Consider the following 19,078-nt stretch of genomic DNA (forward strand, 5'->3'; position numbering starts at 1 on the left):
TGTGCTCCGATGGAGGAGAGAGAGAGTGTGCTGTGTTCGGATGGGAGAGAGAGAGAGCGTGCTGTGCTCGGATGGAGGAGAGAGCGAGCGACTGTGCTGTTCTCGGATGGAGGAGAGAGAGCGAGTGTGCTGTGGTCGGATGGAGGAGAGAGAGAGCGCGCTGTGCTCGGATGGAGGAGAGAGCGAGCGTGCTGTGCTCGGATGGGAAAGAGAGAGAGCGTGCTGTGCTCGGATGGGAAAGAGAGAGAGCGTGCTGTGCTCGGATGGGAGAGAGAGTGAGAGAGCGTGCTGTGTTCAGATGGAGGATAGAGAGAGCGTGCTGTGTTCGGATGGAGGAGAGAGAGCGTGCTGTGCTCGGATGGAGGAGAGAGAGAGCAAGTGTGCTGTGCTCGGATGGAGGAGAGAGAGAGCGAGTGTGCTGTGCTCGGATGGAGGAGAGAGAGAGAGTGCGGGGGGGAGGGAGAGAGAGAGCGCGCTGTGCTCGGATTGAGGAGAGAGAGAGAGAGCGAGAGCGTGCTGTGCTCCGATGGAGGAGAGAGAGAGCGTGCTGTGTTCGGATGGGAGAGAGAGAGCGTGCTGTGTTTGGATAGGAAAGAGAGCGTGCTGTGTTCGGATGGGAGAGAGAGAGAGCGTGCTGTGTTCGGATGGGAGAGAGAGAGAGAGAGCGTGCTGTGCTCGGATTGGAGAGAGAGAGAGAGAGAGCGTGCTGTGTTCGGATGGGAGAGAGAGAGCGTGCTGTGCTCCGATGGGAGAGAGAGAGAGTGCGTGCTGTGTTCGGATTGAGGAGAGAGAGAGCGTTCTGTGCTCGGATTGAGAGAGAGAGCGTGCTGTGCTCGGATTGAGGAGAGAGAGAGCGTGCTGTGCTCGGATGGGAAAGAGAGAGAGTGTGCTGTGCTCGGATTGAGGAGAGAGAGAGCGTGCTGTGCTCGGATGGGAAAGAGAGAGAGCGTGCTGTGCTCGGATTGAGGAGAGAGAGAGCGTGCTGTGCTCGGATTGAGGAGAGAGAGAGCGTGCTGTGCTCGGATTGAGGAGAGAGAGAGCGTGCTGTGCTCGGATTGAGGAGAGAGAGAGCGTGCTGTGCTCGGATGGGAAAGAGAGAGAGCGTGCTGTGCTCGGATTGAGGAGAGAGAGAGAGAGCGAGAGCGTGCTGTGCTCCGATGGAGGAGAGAGAGAGTGTGCTGTGTTCGGATGGGAGAGAGAGAGAGCGTGCTGTGCTCGGATGGAGGAGAGAGCGAGCGAGTGTGCTGTGCTCGGATGGAGGAGAGAGAGCGAGTGTGCTGTTCTCGGATGGAGGAGAGAGAGCGAGTGTGCTGTGCTCGGATGGAGGAGAGAGTGAGCGTGCTGTGCTTGGATGGGAAAGAGAGAGAGCGTGCTGTGCTCGGATGGGGGAGAGAGAGAGCGTGCTGTGCTCGGATGGGGGAGAGAGAGAGCGTGCTGTGTTCGGATGGAGGAGAGAGAGAGCGAGCTGTGCTCGGATGGAGGAGAGAGAGAGCGAGTGTGCTGTGCTCGGATGGAGGAGAGAGAGTGAGTGTGCTGTGCTCGGATGGACGAGAGAGAGAGAGTGCGGGGGGAGGGAGAGAGAGAGCGCGCTGTGCTCGGATTGAGGAGAGAGAGAGAGCGCGCTGTGCTCGGATTGAGGAGAGAGAGAGAGAGAGCGTGCTGTGCTCGGATTGAGTAGAGAGAGAGCGTGCTGTGTTCGGATGGGAGAGAGAGAGAGAGCATGCTGTGTTCGGATAGGAAAGAGAGATAGCGTGCTGTGTTCGGATGGAAGAGAGAGAGAGAGCGTGCTGTGTTCGGATGGAGGAGAGAGAGAGCGCGCTGTGCTCGGATGGAGGAGAGAGAGAGCGCGCTGTGCTCGGATGGAGGAGAGAGAGCGCGAGTGTGCTGTGCTCGGATGGAGGAGAGAGAGAGCGAGTGTGCTTTGCTCGGATGGAGGAGAGAGAGAGAGAGAGCGCGCTGTGCTCGGATGGAGGAGAGAGAGAGCGAGTGTGCTGTGCTCGGATGGAGGAGAGAGAGAGCGAGTGTGCTGTGCTCGGATGGAGGAGAGAGAGAGAGTGCGGCGGGAGGGAGAGAGAGAGCGCGCTGTGCTCGGATTGAGGAGAGAGAGAGCTTGCTGTGCTCGGATGGGAAAGAGAGAGAGCGTGCTGTGCTCGGATTGAGGAGAGAGAGCGTGCTGTGCTCGGATGTGAAAGAGAGAGAGCGTGCTGTGCTCGGATTGAGGAGAGAGAGAGCGTGCTGTGCTCGGATTGAGGAGAGAGAAAGCGTGCTGTGCTCGGATTGAGGAGAGAGAGAGCGTGCTGTGCTCGGATGGGAAAGAGAGAGAGCGTGCTGTGCTCGGATTGAGGAGAGAGAGAGAGAGCGAGAGCGTGCTGTGCTCCGATGGAGGAGAGAGAGAGTGTGCTGTGTTCGGATGGGAGAGAGAGAGAGCGTGCTGTGCTCGGATGGAGGAGAGAGAGCGAGTGTGCTGTTCTCGGATGGAGGAGAGAGAGCGAGTGTGCTGTGCTCGGATGGAGGAGAGAGCGAGCGTGCTGTGCTTGGATGGGAAAGAGAGAGAGCGTGCTGTGCTCGGATGGGAGAGAGAGAGAGAGAGAGCGTGCTGTGTTCGGATGGAGGAGAGAGAGAGCGTGCTGTGTTCGGATGGAGGAGAGAGAGAGCGATCTGTGCTCGGATGGAGGAGAGAGAGAGCGAGTGTGCTGTGCTCGGATGGAGGAGAGAGAGCGAGTGTGCTGTGCTCGGATGGAGGAGAGAGAGAGAGTGCGGGGGGGAGGGAGAGAGAGAGCGCGCTGTGCTCGGATTGAGGAGAGAGAGAGAGCGCGCTGTGCTCGGATTGAGGAGAGAGAGAGAGAGAGCGTGCTGTGCTCGGATAGAGGAGAGAGAGAGCGTGCTGTGTTCGGATGGGAGAGAGAGAGAGAGCGTGCTGTGTTCGGATAGGAAAGAGAGATAGCGTGCTGTGTTCGGATGGAAGAGAGAGAGAGAGCGTGCTGTGTTCGGATGGAGGAGAGAGAGAGCGCGCTGTGCTCGGATGGAGGAGAGAGAGAGCGCGCTGTGCTCGGATGGAGGAGAGAGAGAGCGAGTGTGCTGTGCTCGGATGGAGGAGAGAGAGAGAGCGAGTGTGCTTTGCTCGGATGGAGGAGAGAGAGAGAGAGAGCGCACTGTGCTCGGATGGAGGAGAGAGAGAGCGAGTGTGCTGTGCTCGGATGGAGGAGAGAGAGAGCGAGTGTGCAGTGCTCGGATGGAGGAGAGAGAGAGCGAGAGCGCGCTGTGCTCGGATGGAGGAGAGAGAGAGCGAGTGTGCTGTGCCTGGATGGAGGAGAGAGAGAGCGAGTGTGCTGTGCTCGGATGGAGGAGAGAGAGAGAGTGCGGGGGGAGGGAGAGAGAGAGCGCGCTGTGCTCGGATTGAGGAGAGAGAGAGCTTGCTGTGCTCGGATGGGAAAGAGAGAGAGCGTGCTGTGATCGGATTGAGGAGAGAGAGAGAGAGAGAGAGAGCGTGCTGTGCTCGGATTGAGGAGAGAGAGAGAGAGCGTGCTGTGCTCGGATTGAAGAGAGAGAGAGAGCGTGCTGTGCTCGGATTGAAGAGAGAGAGAGCGTGCTGTGCTCGGATTGAAGAGAGAGAGAGCGTGCTGTGTTCGGATGGAGGAGAGAGAGAGTGTGCTGTGTTCAGAAGGGAGAGAGAGAGAGAGCGTGCTGTGCTCGGATGGAGGAGAGAGAGCGTGCTGTGCTCGGATTGTGGAGAGAGAGAGATCGTGCTGTGCTCGGATGGGAGAGAGAGGGAGAGCGTGCTGTGCTCGGATGGGGGAGAGAGAGAGAGCGTGCTGTGTTCGGATGGGAGAGAGAGCGTGCTGTGTTCGGATGGGAGAGAGAGAGAGAGCGTGCTGTGTTCGGATGGGAGAGAGAGAGAGCGTGCTGTGCTTGGATGGAGGAGGAGAGAGAGAGAGAGCGTGCTGTGCTCGGATTGAAGAGAGAGAGAGAGCGTGCTGTGCTTGGATTGAGGAGAGAGAGAGAGCGAGACCATGCTGTGTTCGGATGGAGGAGAGAGCGTGCTGTGTTCGGATGGGAGAGAGAGAGAGCGTGCTGTGCTCGGATGGAGGAGAGAGAGAGCGTGCTGTGCTCGGATGGGAGAGAGAGAGAGCGTGCTGTGCTCGGATGGGGGAGGGAGAGAGCGTGCTGTGTTCGGATGGGAGAGAGAGAGAGAGAGAGCGTGCTGTGTTCGGATGGGAGAGAGAGAGAGCGTGCTGTGTTCGGATGGGAGAGAGAGAGAGAGAGAGCGTGCTGTGTTCGGATGGGAGAGAGAGTGAGAGAGCGTGCTGTGTTCGGATGGGGGAGAGAGAGAGAGAGCGTGCTGTGTTCGGATGGGAGAGAGAGAGAGAGAGAGAGCGTGCTGTGTTCGGATGGGAGAGAGAGGGAGAGAGCGTGCTGTGCTCGGATGGGAGAGAGAGAGAGCGTGCTGTGCTCGGATTGAGAAGAGAGAGAGCGTGCTGTGCTCGGATTGAGGAGAGAGAGAGCGTGCTGTGCTCGGATGGGAAAGAGAGAGAGCGTGCTGTGCTCGGATTGAGGAGAGAGAGAGAGAGCGAGAGCGTGCTGTGCTCCGATGGAGGAGAGAGAGAGCGTGCTGTGTTCGGATGGGAGAGAGAGAGAGCGTGCTGTGTTTGGATAGGAAAGAGAGATAGCGTGCTGTGTTCAGATGGGAGAGAGAGACAGAGCGTGCTGTGTTCGGATGGGAGAGAGAGAGAGAGAGAGCGTGCTGTGCTCGGATGGGAGAGAGAGAGAGCGTGCTGTGTTCGGATTGAGGAGAGAGAGAGCGTGCTGTGTTCGGATTGAGGAGAGAGAGAGCGTGCTGTGCTCGGATTGAGGAGAGAGAGAGAGCGTGCTGTGCTCGGATTGAGGAGAGAGAGCGTGCTGTGTTCGGATTGAGGAGAGAGAGAGCGTGCTGTGCTCGGATGGGAAAGAGAGAGAGCGTGCTGTGCTCGGATTGAGGAGAGAGAGAGCGTGCTGTGCTCGGATGTGAGAGAGAGAGAGCGTGCTGTGCTCGGATTGAGGGGAGAGAGAGAGAGCGTGCTGTGCTTGGATTGAGTAGAGAGAGAGAGAGCGTGCTGTGCTCGGATGGGGGAGAGAGAGAGCGTGCTGTGCTCGGATGGGGGAGAGAGAGCGTGCTGTGCTCGGATGGGGGAGAGAGAGCGTGCTGTGCTCGGATGGTGGAGAGAGAGAGCGTGCTGTGCTCGGATGGGGGAGAGAGAGCGTGATGTGCTCGGATGGAGGAGAGAGAGTGTTCTGTGCTCGGATGGGAAAGAGAGAAAGCGTGCTGTACTCGGATTGAGGAGAGAGAGAGAGCGTGCTGTGCTCTGATGGAGGAGAGAAAGAGAGTGTGCTGTGCTCGGATTGAGGAGAGAGAGAGAGCCTGCTGTGCTCGGATGGGAAAGAGAGAGAGCGTGCTGTGCTTTGCTCGGATGGAGGAGAGAGAGAGCGAGTGTGCTGTGCTCGGATGGAGGAGAGAGAGAGAGAGTGCAGGGGGGAGGGAGAGAGAGTGCGCGCTGTGCTCGGATTGAGGAGAGAGAGAGCGCGCTGTGCTCGGATTGAGGAGAGAGAGAGCGCACTGTGCTCGGATGGGAGAGAGAGAGAGAGAGCGTGCTGTGTTCGGATGGGAGAGAGAGAGAGAGCGTGCTGTGTTCGGATGGGAGAGAGAGAGAGAGCGTGCTGTGTTCGGATGGGAGAGAGAGAGCGTGCTGTGTTCGGATGGGAGAGAGAGAGAGAGCGTGCTGTGTTCGGATGGGAGAGAGAGAGAGAGCGTGCTGTGTTCGGATGGGCGAGAGAGAGAGAGAGCGTGCTGTGCTCGGATTGAGGAGAGAGAGAGCGTGCTGTGCTCGGATGGGAAAGAGAGAGAGCGTGCTGTGCTCGGATTGAGGAGAGATAGAGCGTGTTGTGCTCGGATGGTGGAGAGAGAGAGCGCGCTGTGCTCGGATGGAGGAGAGAGAGAGCGAGTGTGCTGTGCTCGGATGGAGGAGAGAGAGAGAGCGTGCTGTGTTCGGATGGAGGAGAGAGAGAGAGCGCGCTGTGCTCGGATGGAGGAGAGAGAGCGCGCTGTGCTCGGATGGAGGAGAGAGAGAGCGCGCTGTGCTCGGATGGAGGAGAGAGAGAGCGCGCTGTGCTCGGATGGAGGAGAGAGAGAGCGCGCTGTGCTCGGATGGAGGAGAGAGAGAGCGCGCTGTGCTCGGATGGAGGAGAGAGAGAGCGCGCTGTGCTCGGATGGAGGAGAGAGAGAGCGCGCTGTGCTCGGATGGAGGAGAGAGAGTGCGCGCTGTGCTCGGATGGAGGAGAGAGAGAGAGCGCGCTGTGCTCGGATGGAGGAGAGAGAGAGCGCGCTGTGCTCGGATGGAGGAGAGAGAGCGCGCTGTGCTCGGATGGAGGAGAGAGAGAGCGCGCTGTGCTCGGATGGAGGAGAGAGAGAGCGCGCTGTGCTCGGATGGAGGAGAGAGAGAGCGCGCTGTGCTCGGATGGAGGAGAGAGAGCGCGCTGTGCTCGGATGGAGGAGAGAGAGAGCGCGCTGTGCTCGGATGGAGGAGAGAGAGAGCGCGCTGTGCTCGGATGGAGGAGAGAGAGAGAGCGCGCTGTGCTCGGATGGAGGAGAGAGAGAGAGCGTGCTGTGCTCGGATGGAGGAGAGAGGGAGCGTGCTGTGCTCTGATGGGAGAGAGCGCGGGCCTGCTGGGTTCTGCTGGGAGAGAGAGCGGGCCTGCTGGGCTCTGATGGGAGAGAGAGCGGGCGTGCTGGGCTCTGATGGGGGACAGAGAGTGGGCGTGCTGGGCTCTGATGGGGGAGAGAGAGCGGGCGTGCTGGGCTCTGATGGGGGAGAGAGAGCGGGCGTGCTGGGCTCTGATGGGGGAGAGAGAGCGGGCGTGCTGGGCTCTGATGGGGGAGAGAGAGCGGGCGTGCTGGGCTCTGATGGGGGAGAGAGAGCGGGCGTGCTGGGCTCTGATGGGGGAGAGAGAGCGGGCGTGCTGGGCTCTGATGGGGGAGAGAGAGCGGGCGTGCTGGGCTCTGATGGGGGAGAGAGAGCGGGCGTGCTGGGCTCTGATGGGGGAGAGAGAGCGGGCGTGCTGGGCTCTGATGGGGGAGAGAGAGCGGGCGTGCTGGGCTCTGATGGGGGAGAGAGAGCGGGCGTGCTGGGCTCTGATGGGGGAGAGAGAGCGGGCGTGCTGGGCTCTGATGGGGGAGAGAGAGCGGGCGTGCTGGGCTCTGATGGGGGAGAGAGAGCGGGCGTGCTGGGCTCTGATGGGGGAGAGAGAGCGGGCGTGCTGGGCTCTGATGGGGGAGAGAGAGCGGGCGTGCTGGGCTCTGATGGGGGAGAGAGAGCGGGCGTGCTGGGCTCTGATGGGGGAGAGAGAGCGGGCGTGCTGGGCTCTGATGGGAGAGAGAGCGGGCGTGCTGGGCTCTGATGGGAGAGAGCGCGGGCGTGCTGGGCTCTGATGGGGCAGAGAGAGCGGGCGTGCTGGGCTCTGATGGGAGAGAGAGCGGGCGTGCTGGGCTCTGATGGGAGAGAGAGCGGGCGTGCTGGGCTCTGATGGGAGAGAGAGCGGGTGTGCTGGGCTCTGATGGGAGAGAGAGCGGGCGTGCTGGGCTCTGATGGGAGAGAGAGCAGGCGTGCTGGGCTCTGATGGGAGAGAGAGCGGGCGTGCTGGGCTCTGATGGGAGAGAGAGCGGGCGTGCTGGGCTCTGATGGGAGAGAGAGCGGGCGTGCTGGGCTCTGATGGGAGAGAGAGCGGGCGTGCTGGGCTCTGATGGGAGAGAGAGCGCATGCGTGCTGTGCCCAGGTGGAGGAGAGAGAGAGAGCGTGCTGTGCTGAGATTGAGAGGGCGAGGGCTGTTGGCACTTTGTGCCTGGATGGAGGGGTTTGAAGACCCTCAGCTCTTCCCATTTCACTCTGTCAGCCAGCAGTAGTTGTAGCCTCCCTGTGCTTCCATTTTGGTTAGAAGCTGGGTGGATCTTGAAGCAACTGCACTGACTAAGCCACGCTTAGCAAGGCGACACAGCCTTTAGCTACACACCCAGACTGTCGAGCCCTGGTCACTGTGTTAAATCTGATTTCAGAAGTGCTGATCCCAATGGTCACTACAACACTGCTGCGTGGATCGAGAGAGTGTTGGTTCTGGGAGTGAAGAGGCCAACGTCTGTTATGGTGAAGCTCTCCGGTAAGGAACCTGACTCACTCATCCCAGTTTCAGCTTGAAATTTATTTTGAATATGTGATGTTCATGATGCTTTTGTATGCAGACGGAACTGAATCGAACTTGGACTTTGAACACAACGCTGAGACCTCAGTCCTGACCATCCGGAAACCAGCTGTGAATGTAGCTGCTGACTGGACCCTGTATATCCGATAATAGTGTCCACTGGACATGTTCTCTCTCCTCGCTCACTCTCCTGTTCTCTCTCGCAATTGCTCTCCTGTTCTCTCTCTCTCGTGTTCTCTCTCTTTCCTGTTCTCTCGCTCTCTCTCTCTCCTGTTCTAACACTGTTTCTTTCTCGCCTGTTTTTTCTTGCAGTCTCTGTCTCGTGTTCTTTGTCTGTCTTGTGTTCACTCTCCCAATCTTGCTCTCACGTTCTCTCTCTCTCTAAGCAGCTGTGCTGACTAGCACCTGCGTACACAATCCTTGGATTCCAGTGCTGAAGTTTTTCATCAATAGTGTTTGAGAGCTGACTCGGGATCGCTACCACATTCCCTTCGGATTCATCCTCTATTTTTGTTTCTTTGAGTTGCAGAAGCAAGCTAATTAAAACCTGCCTTGGAGTGACTGTAAACTTTTTAAAAAGCACCACTGCTTTGTGAATTCCTGACCCTGCTGATGCTACCTGCAAGGCTGGTTTGAGTTCTCCAGTTCACACAGCTTGTGTTTGCTAATTCTTTTCCTGTCTGTCTGTCTTGCACTCTCTCGCTCTTTCACCAGGAACTCCCAGGCACTGATTTGTGCTCCATTCCTCCCTTTTGGTGCACTTGTGCACCCCTTCTCTCTTTCTACACCCCCACCTCCAAAACCCCTTCACCATCAGGAAGTGAACTCCGTTTTTTATTCAGTGATGAGGCTGATTCCAGCCGGCAGCCTTGGCTGCTTCCTTTTTAGAAAGGGTGCCTTCCCAGCAGGAGTTAGTCAGGGACTTGGCTTAGCAAGAGAGACGCCTGGGACGGTGTGGGTGCCTCCGTTTTCTTTGTGACGCTGACACCCATGTCCCCGATGACACTTGGGTCACCGCTTCATGAGCAACTCCGGCTTCACTCTTGCAAGTATTCCCAAATTGCCCGCCCCGAGCTGCTACATTTAGAGAGAGCGGTGGTGGGGGGGGGTGGAGGTGTTGAAGCTTCTTTGGGCTTTAGGCTTTAACTGAAGCCCCGCCAGCCCCAGAATGATGAACCCGTTCTCTTGATTCTTGGTATTTCTGAGGTGTGACCATCTCCCCAGGGGGTGGTTCTGGAAATTTAGCAACATTTGCTCCAGTAAAGACTGATCATGATGGCAATTTTTTGGTGAGACTGTGTGTGGGCAGGCAGTCTGATTTTTCTCTGCCTTATCCCCCCCACTACTCTAGTTTTTATGAACACCACACACAGTTGCAGAGGACATGTATAAGTGATGATGTCAGTTCAGATGTGCCCGATTTCAAGGTCAAAATGTAAAAATCATTTTTTTATCTGATTTTTTTTCTCCCTAATGAGTTGTGTTCTCAGTTCCAAGTCTTGTATATTTGCCCCCATCCTTCCTGCCCCATTTCCTTTCTCTCAGTACGTGCTGCAGGAGGTAAAGATGTACAGCTTTAGTCAGAGTACAGAGACCAGCTCGAACCCCTCCCCCAGCTGAGCTGAGATTTCAATCCTACTCTGGACTGGCTTACTGGAGACAGCACCAGGATAGTGTGGGGGTCAGGCTTACTCTGTCCCCCTTTAACCTCTCCTCCTGTCCCAGAGCTGTCTGCTACTCCCCTTGTGAGAGGAAATGCACAGCTAAAGGAAAGGTTTATAAAATGTCAGGAGTTGCTGATGACCAATGATTGAACTCTGCTGTTTTGGATGTTTTTGATAAATGGATACAATTAAAAAAAAAAACTTAAAACTGTGCTTGACGGTGTAGTGGCTTTATTCTGAGAGACAGATTGTATCTCCAAACAGTGCTGGCTGGGCAAGGGAGCTGGGTGTGGGATTCAGCCACTGGTTCGGTTATTGGAGCATTTTCTGACACCATTTTAGGAAGCTCGTGACCCGTGGGTTCCCAGTTATTCCAGAGGAAGCAAACGTCCTGAAAAATAAAGCACAAAAACTGTACAAGCTGTCTGCTGGTAAGGAACACCAGCCTCCTCACTAACCCACCCGAGAACAAACTGGGGCTCTGGCAAGAATCACTTGTACGGTAAAGAGAGAGAGAGGGGGGGGAGAGGACTGGCACTCGCCCCCAGCTGGGAATCTGGAAAAGGAGGTGAGATTTCTTCATGTAGAGGGCTCTGAATTCTCTGCTGTGTTGATCTGATGTACCCTACACACCCTCATGGAGAGTGTCTACTTTCTAATGTATCCCATCCCAGTGATACTCTGAGAAACTCTGCACCCACTCACTCTGATGCACCCCTCCCCCCTCACTGTAACACTGACATGCCCCACACCCCTCACTGTAACACTCTGATATATCCCACACCCCTCACTGTAACACTCTGATATACCCCACGTCCCTCACTGTGACACTGATATACCCCACGCCCCTCACTGTGACACTCTGATATACCCCACGCCCCTCACTGTAACACTCTGACATATCCCACACCCCTCACTGTAACACTGACATATTCCACACCCCTCACTGTAACACTCTGACATATTCCACACCCCTCACTGTAACACTGATATATCCCTCATTGTAACACTCTGACACATCCCACGCCCCTCACTGTGACACTCTGACATATCCCACACCCCTCACTGTGACACTTTGATATAGCCCACGTCCCTCACTGTGACACTGATATACCCCACGCCCCTCACTGTGACACTCTGATATACCCCACGCCCCTCACTGTAACACTGACATGCCCCACACCCCTCACTGTAACACTCTGATATATCCCACACCCCTCACTGTGACACTCTGATATATCTCACACCCCTCACTGTAACACTCTGATATATCCCACACCCCTCGCTGTGACACTCTGATATACACCAAACCCCTCACTGTAACACTCTGATATACACCACACCCCTCACTGTAACACTCTGATATATCCCACACCCCTCACTGTGACACACTGATATACACCAAACCCCTCACTGTAACACTCTGATATACACCACACCCCTCACTGTAACACTCTGATATATCCCACACCCCTCACTGTGACACTCTGATATATCCCACACCCTTCACTGTAACACTGATATACCCCACACCCTTCACTGACTGATACGCTTTGGTTAAGATGTGTTTCTGGAACATTTCACAAACTCACGTGTTGGTTTTAACTGCAGAACTTTCTGGAAGTATTCTGGAGGCAAAACTCCCTCATCGTTCCCTGGGGTTAAGATCACCCAATTGGTGGAAAAATAAAACGGAATTCCATCTGAAAAATAACAAAACTTCCAAAAGGATTGCAGTGGTGACGGGATTTTCACATGAGCTGCTGCTGCTGTGTGTGTTTCACTTACCGTTCAGGGCCCTCCTTATCTCAATGAAGACAGCCAGATCACAGTCACTCCTCATACCTGTAACGTCCATGGCAGAGAGGTTAGGGACTGAAGGAGCAACCACGTTACAACACCACATGATACTGGCAGTGCACGAGGCAGCCCTGCTCCATCAGTGAGTAACTTGCCATTAATGTGGTTATTGAACACAATCTACAAACACACAAAACAGGTAACAACCCTGTTATTGTTCAGACAGTCGCTAACAGCCCATTTACCCCCATGCTGCCCCCACACAACTCACCACTCACAACTCCTTCCTCCGCAGGCAGCCCTGGTGCTAGGTGGATGTGCGTGCGGGACATGCGTCTCAGCCCACGGGTCTTAATTGAGGGCCAATGCTGTAAGTAGGTGCCATGAACAGCCTCTTCTGGAACATTGCCAGCATCCACAGAGATTGAAATCAGCTCCAGATCCTCGACCTGATTGTTCAAAATAAACAGACCAAGCAAAACCAGAGGGTCCCCATCAAACACTCCCAGGACAGGTACAGCACGGGGTTAGATACAGAGTAAAGCTGCCTCTACGCTGTCCCCATCAAACACTCCCAGGACAGGTACAGCACGGGGTTAGATACAGAGTAAAGCTCCCTCTACACTGTCCCCATCAAATACTCCCAGGACAGGTACAGCACGGGGTTACATACAGAGTAAAGCTCCCTCTACACTGTCCCGTGTGTTGAGGCCCTCATGTCACTGGATGAAGGGACACATTTTAGTTATATCCATTTTCCAGCAGCAGCAGTGCACTCTGGCTTCTCTCCACTTCCTGCAGGCCAGGGGCAGGGCCAGTGGATTGGAGGCAGACCCTTCAGCTACCCAAGGCTGTGAATTGTTGATTTGTACAATTCACTGACTACTCCCATCTTCCCCACCACTCACCCCCACCACCACACCTGGAATGAATATGAAAGATACCTGCACAGTGTGGCCCTGGTTTGCTCGAATCTGCAGGATCCCAGTCTCAGGGTGTGTGCGCAGTGTGAAACGCTGTTTGCTGTTAGTCTCCACCACTCGCTGAACATCCTGCTCTGTATAGCGTTTGCACTGAGGGTGTCGCAGAATCTCATCCACATTCAGGAACCCATCTGCTTGAAAGACCAGAGCAGGAACTCACCAGGTGAAGTGCTCAAGTCAACAAGTGACCCATCTCTCCTCCGCATTCCCAACCCCACATCCCAAATCTTCCCAAACCCCCTATCCCAATCTTCCCAAATCTGTACCCCAATGTTCCCAACTCCCACATCCCAATTTTGCCAAATCCACATCCCAAATTTTCCCACACCCCAACCCCATTGTTCTCAACCCCCATCACATTCCTCTCAAATCCATATCCCAATGTTCCCAAATCCCCCATCCCAATGTTCCCAAACCCTGTATCCCAATGTTCCCAAACCCCCTATCCCAATGTTCCCAAACCCCCTTATCCCAATGTTCCCAACCCCCCATCCCAATGTTCCCAAACCCCCTTATCCCAATGTTCCCAAACCGCCTTATCCCAATGTTCCCAACATCTATATCCCAATGAATCCAACCTCAATCTATTCTCTGTCCCACTTTCTGCAATCTCCATACCTTTGCCCATCACAAATCCCAGTTTAGCCGCTCCATGCCGGAGGATGTAGGACAGGGTTTTGGACAGCCGGACATCTGGAGCCTGTGAATGTTGAAGGGGATGTTAGTGAGTCTCCGAGCTCCTTATACACACACTCACCGCTGCTCACAACACCCACCTGTCTCGGCTGCCGACCCCTGGCCCCTCTGACAGACTCAGGATGACTCTCACCTCGTTCCATTGTTAAATCTTCCGAAACAGCATCACTGCAGAGAAGACCAAAGAAAATAACTGGCTGGTAACTGAGAGACACGGGGTACGTGAACAGGGGGCAAGAGAGAAAACAGATCACGCAGGGAGCAAAGGCAGTCTGAGAGAGACAGGCAGACAAACTGAGTCAGAGAGACATAGAGAGACAGGGACAGAGAGAGAGAGAGAGAGACAGAGTGAAAAAGAGAAAGAGAAAAAAACAGAGAGACACACAGAGACAGAGTCAGAGAGACAGGGACAGAGAGAGAGACAGAGTGAAAAAGAGAAACAGAAAAAACAGAGACACAGACAGACAGACAGACAATAGAGAGAGACAGTCATAGAGAGATGGAGACAGAGAGAGAATCAGACAGAGGCAGAGACAAAGAGAGTCAGAGGAAGAGAGACAGAGATAGAGAGACAAAGTGACGAAGAGAGAGACAGAGAGAGTCAGAGGAAGAGAGAGAGAGACAAAGAGACAGAGGAAGAGAGATAAAGAGAGACAGAGAGAGACAAAGTGACAAAGAGAGACAGAGAGATGAGATAGAGAGAGACAAAGAGAGACAGAAAGAGAGACACAGAGACAGAGAGAGACAAAGTGACAAAGAGAGACGAGGGAGAGAGACAGAGAGAGAAACTAGGATCCTAGGCCCATTCTCCCTCTCTTTGGGTCCTAAGGCTCACTCTCTCTCTCTCTCTCTCTCTAGGGTCCTGAGGCTCATTCTCACTCACTCTGGGGTCCTGAGGCTCATTCACACTCTCTTTTTGGTTGAGGCCGAACCCGGAAGTACAGTGACCATATTTGGCCTGCGGGTGGCGCACTGGGCGGCCCGCCACCGCCCTCTAGCCGCCCGCAGCCGGTACTGCAGGCTCCTCAATCTTAAAGAGACAGAAACAGGAATCGACCATTCAGCCCATCGAGCCTGCTACACCATTCAACATGATCTTGTCTGATCATGGGATTTAACTCCACTTTTCCACCCGCTCCCATACCCCTTGATTCCCAAGTGACCAAAAATCTGTCTCTCCCAACCCTTAAATTCCACGATGGAGAATCCACAATCCTCTGGGGTAGAGAATTCCAAAGATTCACAATCCTTCGAGTGAAGAGGTTTTTCCTCATCTTAGTCCAAACTAATTGCCCCCTTATCCTGAGGCTGGGCCTCCCTTTTTTAGATTCTCCGACCAGCGGGAACAATTTCCCAGCGTCCGCCCTGTCACAACTCATTCAGAATCCTGGAGGTTTCAAAGGGTTCGCCTCTCATTCTCCTAAACTCCAGAGAATATAAACCTGATTCACTTAGTCTCTCATCATAGGACAGCCCTCTTATCCCAGGGACCAATCCAGTGAACCTTTGCTGTACCGCCTCCAATGTAATTCAGAATGGATGGTGATGGAGTGGTAATCCAGAGACCTGGGCTAATGCTCTGGGGACATGGGTTCAAACCCCAAAAAGACAACTGATGAAATTTAAATTCAATTAAAGCTGGTGTCATTCATGTCCTTTAAGGAAGAAAACCTGCTATTCTTGTGACTCCAGACCTACAGCAATGTGGTTGACTCTTAACTGCCCTCTGAAATGTCTTGGCAAGTTCAAGGGCACGCAGGGATGGGCAATAAATGCTGACCCTGCCAGTGATGCCCACTTCCCATGAAAGAATAAAGAAAAAATGTATAGAGAGCAGAACTGCTAACAATATTCCAGCTTTGTTCTCATCAAAACCCTGTACGGTAGCCAGTCTTTATGTTGTCCTTTATTATGAAGACTACCCCCTTCGAGATGTTGTGACCTGGATAAATATATATATATATATATAATGTATGTCTATATATTTAATATTTTTATTTTTAAAACATTTTTTTATGGGATGTGGGTGTCTCTGGCAAGGTCAGTATTTGTTACCTGCTAGGTCACTTCAGAAAGCAGTTAAGAGTCATACAAACATATGACTTAGGAACAAGAGTAGGCCCCTCAGTTCCTCGATCCTGCTCCTCCATTCAATAAGATCATGGCTGATCTGAGTGTAACCTCAACCCCACATTCCCACCTACCCCCGATAGGGGGTATCTTTCACCCCCTTGTTAATCATGAATCTATCTAACTCTGCCTTAAAAATATTCAAAGACTCTGCTTCCACCACCTTTTCAGGAAGGGAGTTCCAGAGACTCTCAACCCTCTGGGAGAAAATTTCTCTTCATCTCTGTCTTAAATAAGTGACCCCTTATTTTTAAACAGTGACCTAGTTCTAGATTCTCCCACAAGAGGAAACATCCTCCCCACATCCACCCTGTCAAGACCCCTCAGGATCTTAAAGGTTTCAATTAACTCTCCTCTTACTCTTCTAAACTCCAGTGGGTACAAGCCTAACCTGTCCAATCTTTCCTCATGAGACAACCCACCCATTCCTGGTATGAGTCTGGTAAACCTTCTCTGAACTGCTTCTAACGCATTTACATACTTCCTTAAATAAGGAGACCGGTACTGCACACAATACTCCAGATGTGGTCTCACCAGTGCCCTGTACAACTGAAGTATAACCTCCCTACTTTTGTATTCAATTCCCCTCACAATAAACGATAACATTCGATTAGCTTTCCTAATTCCCTGCTGTACCTCTATACTAACCTTTTGTGATTCATGCACTAGGACACCCAGATCCCTCTCAATCTCAGTGCTCCTCAATCTCTCACTGTTTAGATAATAAGCTTCTTTTTTATTCTTCCTGCCAAAATGAACAATTTCACATTTGCCCACATTATACTCCATTTGCCAGATCTTTACCCACTCGCTTAACCTACCTTTGTCACTTTGTACTCTCCTTATGCCCTCTTCACAATTTACTTTCCTACCTATCTTTATGTCATCAGCAAGTTTGGCAACCATTCCTTCGGTCCCTTCACCCAAGTCATTTATATAAATTGTAAACAGTTGAGGCCCCAGCACTGATCCCTGTGCTCACCACTCCTCACATCCTGCCAGCCAGGAAAAGGCCCATTTATGCCAACTCTCTGTTTCCTGTAAGCCAGCCAATCTTCTATCCATGCCAATATGTTACCCCCTACACCACGAGCTTTTATTTTCTGCAGTAACCTTTCATGTGGCACCTTATCAAATACCCTCTGGAAATCCCAGTACAGCACATCCACCAGTTCCCCTTTATCCACAGCACATGTGACTCCTTCAAAGAGCTCCCAATAAATTGGTTAAACATGATTTCCCTTTCACAAAACCATGTTGACTCTGCCTGATGGCCTTTAATTTTATTAAGTGCCCTGCTAAAATATATTTAATAATAGCTTCCAACATTTGCTCTATGACAGAGGTTAAGCTAACTGGTCTGTCATTACCCGCTTTCTGTCTCCCTCCCTTTTGAATAAAGGAGTTATCTTCACATTTTTCCAATCTAACGGAACCTTCCCCAAATCCAGGGAACTTTGGAAAATTAAAACCAAGCATCAACTATCTCTCTAGCCGCTTCTTTTAAGATTCTAGGATGAAGTCCTTCAGGACACGAGGATTTGTCAACCCACAGCCCTAACAATTTACTCAGTGCCACTTACTTCCCTGGTGATTGTAATTTTCCCGAGTTCCTCCCTCCCATTTCCTGATTTACAGCTATTTCCGGGACATTACTTGTATCCTCTATAGTGAAAACTGATGCAAAATACCTGTTCAATTCATCTGCCATCTCCTTATTTTCCAGTATTAATTCTCCAGACTCACTTTCTACAGGACCAATGCTCATTTTGTTAACTCTTTCCTTATTTAAATATCTATAGAAATTCTTGCTGTCCATCGTTATATTTCCAGCTAGCTTTCTCTCCTACTCTAATCTTTCCCTTATTAATGTTTTTGTCATTTCTTGCCTTTCCCTCTATTCTTTCCAATCTTCTGACCTGCTTCCCCTCTTTGCCCAATCATATGTTTTTTCTGTAAGTTTGATGTTGTCTTTAACTTGTTTAGTTAACCACAGATGGTGGGCTCTCTCCCCTTGGAATTTTTCTTTCCCAACCACGTTGCTGTGGGTCTGGAGTCACATGTAGGCCAGACCGGGTAAGGAGGGCAGATTTCCTTCCCTAAAGGGATATAAGTGACCCGGATAGGTTTTTATGACAATCGACAATAGTTTCATGGTCACCATTACCGAGACTTGCTCATGTCCTCATTAGCCCAGGCCTCTTGATTACTGGTCCAGTGACAGTAATGCCAAGCCACACATACACACACAAAGTTAACAACATGAAGTGTAGCATCTCCAAGACACCTTCACAGGAGTAGAAATCAGCCAGGAGTTACCTGTCTGTGGGACAGAGAGAGGGAGAGAGAGAGAGATGGGTTTGGAGGAAGGGAGACAGACAGAGGGGTTTAAGGAGGGAATTCCAGAGCTTAGGGCCCCAGGCAGCTGAAGGCACGGCCACCAATGTTGGAGCGATGGGGAATCGGGGGGATGCTCAAGGGGCTGGAATTGGAGGAGCACAGAGATCTTGGAGGATTGTAGGGGCTGGAGGAGGTTACAGAGATAGGGAGGGGTTTAGGGACTGGAGGAGTTTACAGAGATAGGGAGGGGTGTAGGAGGTTACAGAGATAGGGAGGGTTGTAGGGGCTGGAGGAGGTTACAGAGATAGGGAGGGTTGTAGGGGCTGGAGGAGGTTAGAGAGATAGGGAGGGGTGTAGGGACTGGAGGAGTTTACAGAGATAGGGAGGTGTGTAGGAGGTTAGAGAGATAGGGAGGGGTGTAGGGGCTGGAGGAGGTTACAGAGATAGGGAGGGTTGTAGGGGCTGGAGGAGGTTAGAGAGATAGGGAGGGGAGTAAGGGCTGGAGGAGGTTACAGAGATAGGGAGGGTTGTAAAGGCTGGAGGAGGTTAGAGATAGGGAGGGTTGTAGGGGCTGGAGGAGGTTACAGAGATAAGGAGGGTTGTAGGAACTGGAGGAGGTTACAGAGATAGGGAGGGTTGTAGGGGCTGGAGGAGTTTACAGAGATAGGGAGGGTTGTAGGGGCTGGAGGAGGTTACAGAGATAAGGAAGGTTGTAGGGGCTGGAGGAGGTTAGAGAGATAGGGAGGGGAGTAAGGGCTGGAGGAGGTTACAGAGATAGGGAGGGTTGTAAAGGCTGGAGGAGGTTAGAGATAGGGAGGGTTGTAGGGGCTGGAGGAGGTTACAGAGATAAGGAGGGTTGTAGGAACTGGAGGAGGTTACAGAGATAGGGAGGGTTGTAGGGGCTGGAGGAGTTTACAGAGATAGGGAGGGTTGTAGGGGCTGGAGGAGGTTACAGAGATAAGGAGGGTTGTAGGGGCTGGAGGAGGTTACAGAGATAGGGAGGGTTGTAAAGGCTGGAGGAGGTTACAGAGATAGGGAGGGTTGTAGGGGCTGGAGGAGTTTACAGAGATAGGGAGGGTTGTAGGGGCTGGAGGAGGTTACAGAGATAAGGAGGGTTGTAGGGGCTGGAGGAGGTTACAGCGTTGGGAGTGTTGTAGGGACTGGAGGAGGTTACAGAGATAGGGAGGGTTGTAGGGGCTGGAGGAGGTTACAGAGATAGGGAGGGTTGTAGGGGCTGGAGGA

General features: G+C 53.1%; 2 protein-coding genes across 3 annotated transcripts in view; one reads left to right on the plus strand and one right to left on the minus strand.

Annotated features, from left to right (window-relative positions):
* LOC121274701 (neutral alpha-glucosidase AB-like) overlaps positions 1-10,100 on the plus strand; it is a 155,327-nt gene extending 145,227 nt beyond the window's left edge. For both annotated transcript variants that reach the window (XM_041182017.1, XM_041182018.1), the window contains 2 exons: positions 8,081-8,181; positions 8,264-10,100. In XM_041182017.1, the coding sequence (XP_041037951.1) occupies positions 8,081-8,181; positions 8,264-8,373 (211 nt within the window). In that variant the 3' untranslated portion in view covers positions 8,374-10,100. The remainder of the gene's footprint in view (positions 1-8,080; positions 8,182-8,263) is intronic.
* A 1-nt stretch (position 10,101) lies between these two features.
* trpt1 (tRNA phosphotransferase 1) lies at positions 10,102-14,353 on the minus strand. The gene is made up of 8 exons (XM_041182019.1): positions 14,250-14,353; positions 13,447-13,534; positions 13,289-13,370; positions 12,632-12,801; positions 11,959-12,136; positions 11,676-11,732; positions 11,480-11,590; positions 10,102-10,278 (listed from the first exon to the last, which is right to left on the minus strand). Exons 1-8 carry the CDS (start codon positions 14,267-14,269, stop codon positions 10,256-10,258), a joined length of 729 nt encoding a protein of 242 aa, XP_041037953.1. The 5' UTR covers positions 14,270-14,353; the 3' UTR covers positions 10,102-10,255.
* Between the last annotated feature and the right edge of the window lie 4,725 nt (positions 14,354-19,078).

This window comes from Carcharodon carcharias (genome assembly GCF_017639515.1).
Source record: "Carcharodon carcharias isolate sCarCar2 chromosome 37 unlocalized genomic scaffold, sCarCar2.pri SUPER_37_unloc_2, whole genome shotgun sequence".
In the NCBI taxonomy this organism is placed as follows: domain Eukaryota; kingdom Metazoa; phylum Chordata; class Chondrichthyes; order Lamniformes; family Lamnidae; genus Carcharodon; species Carcharodon carcharias.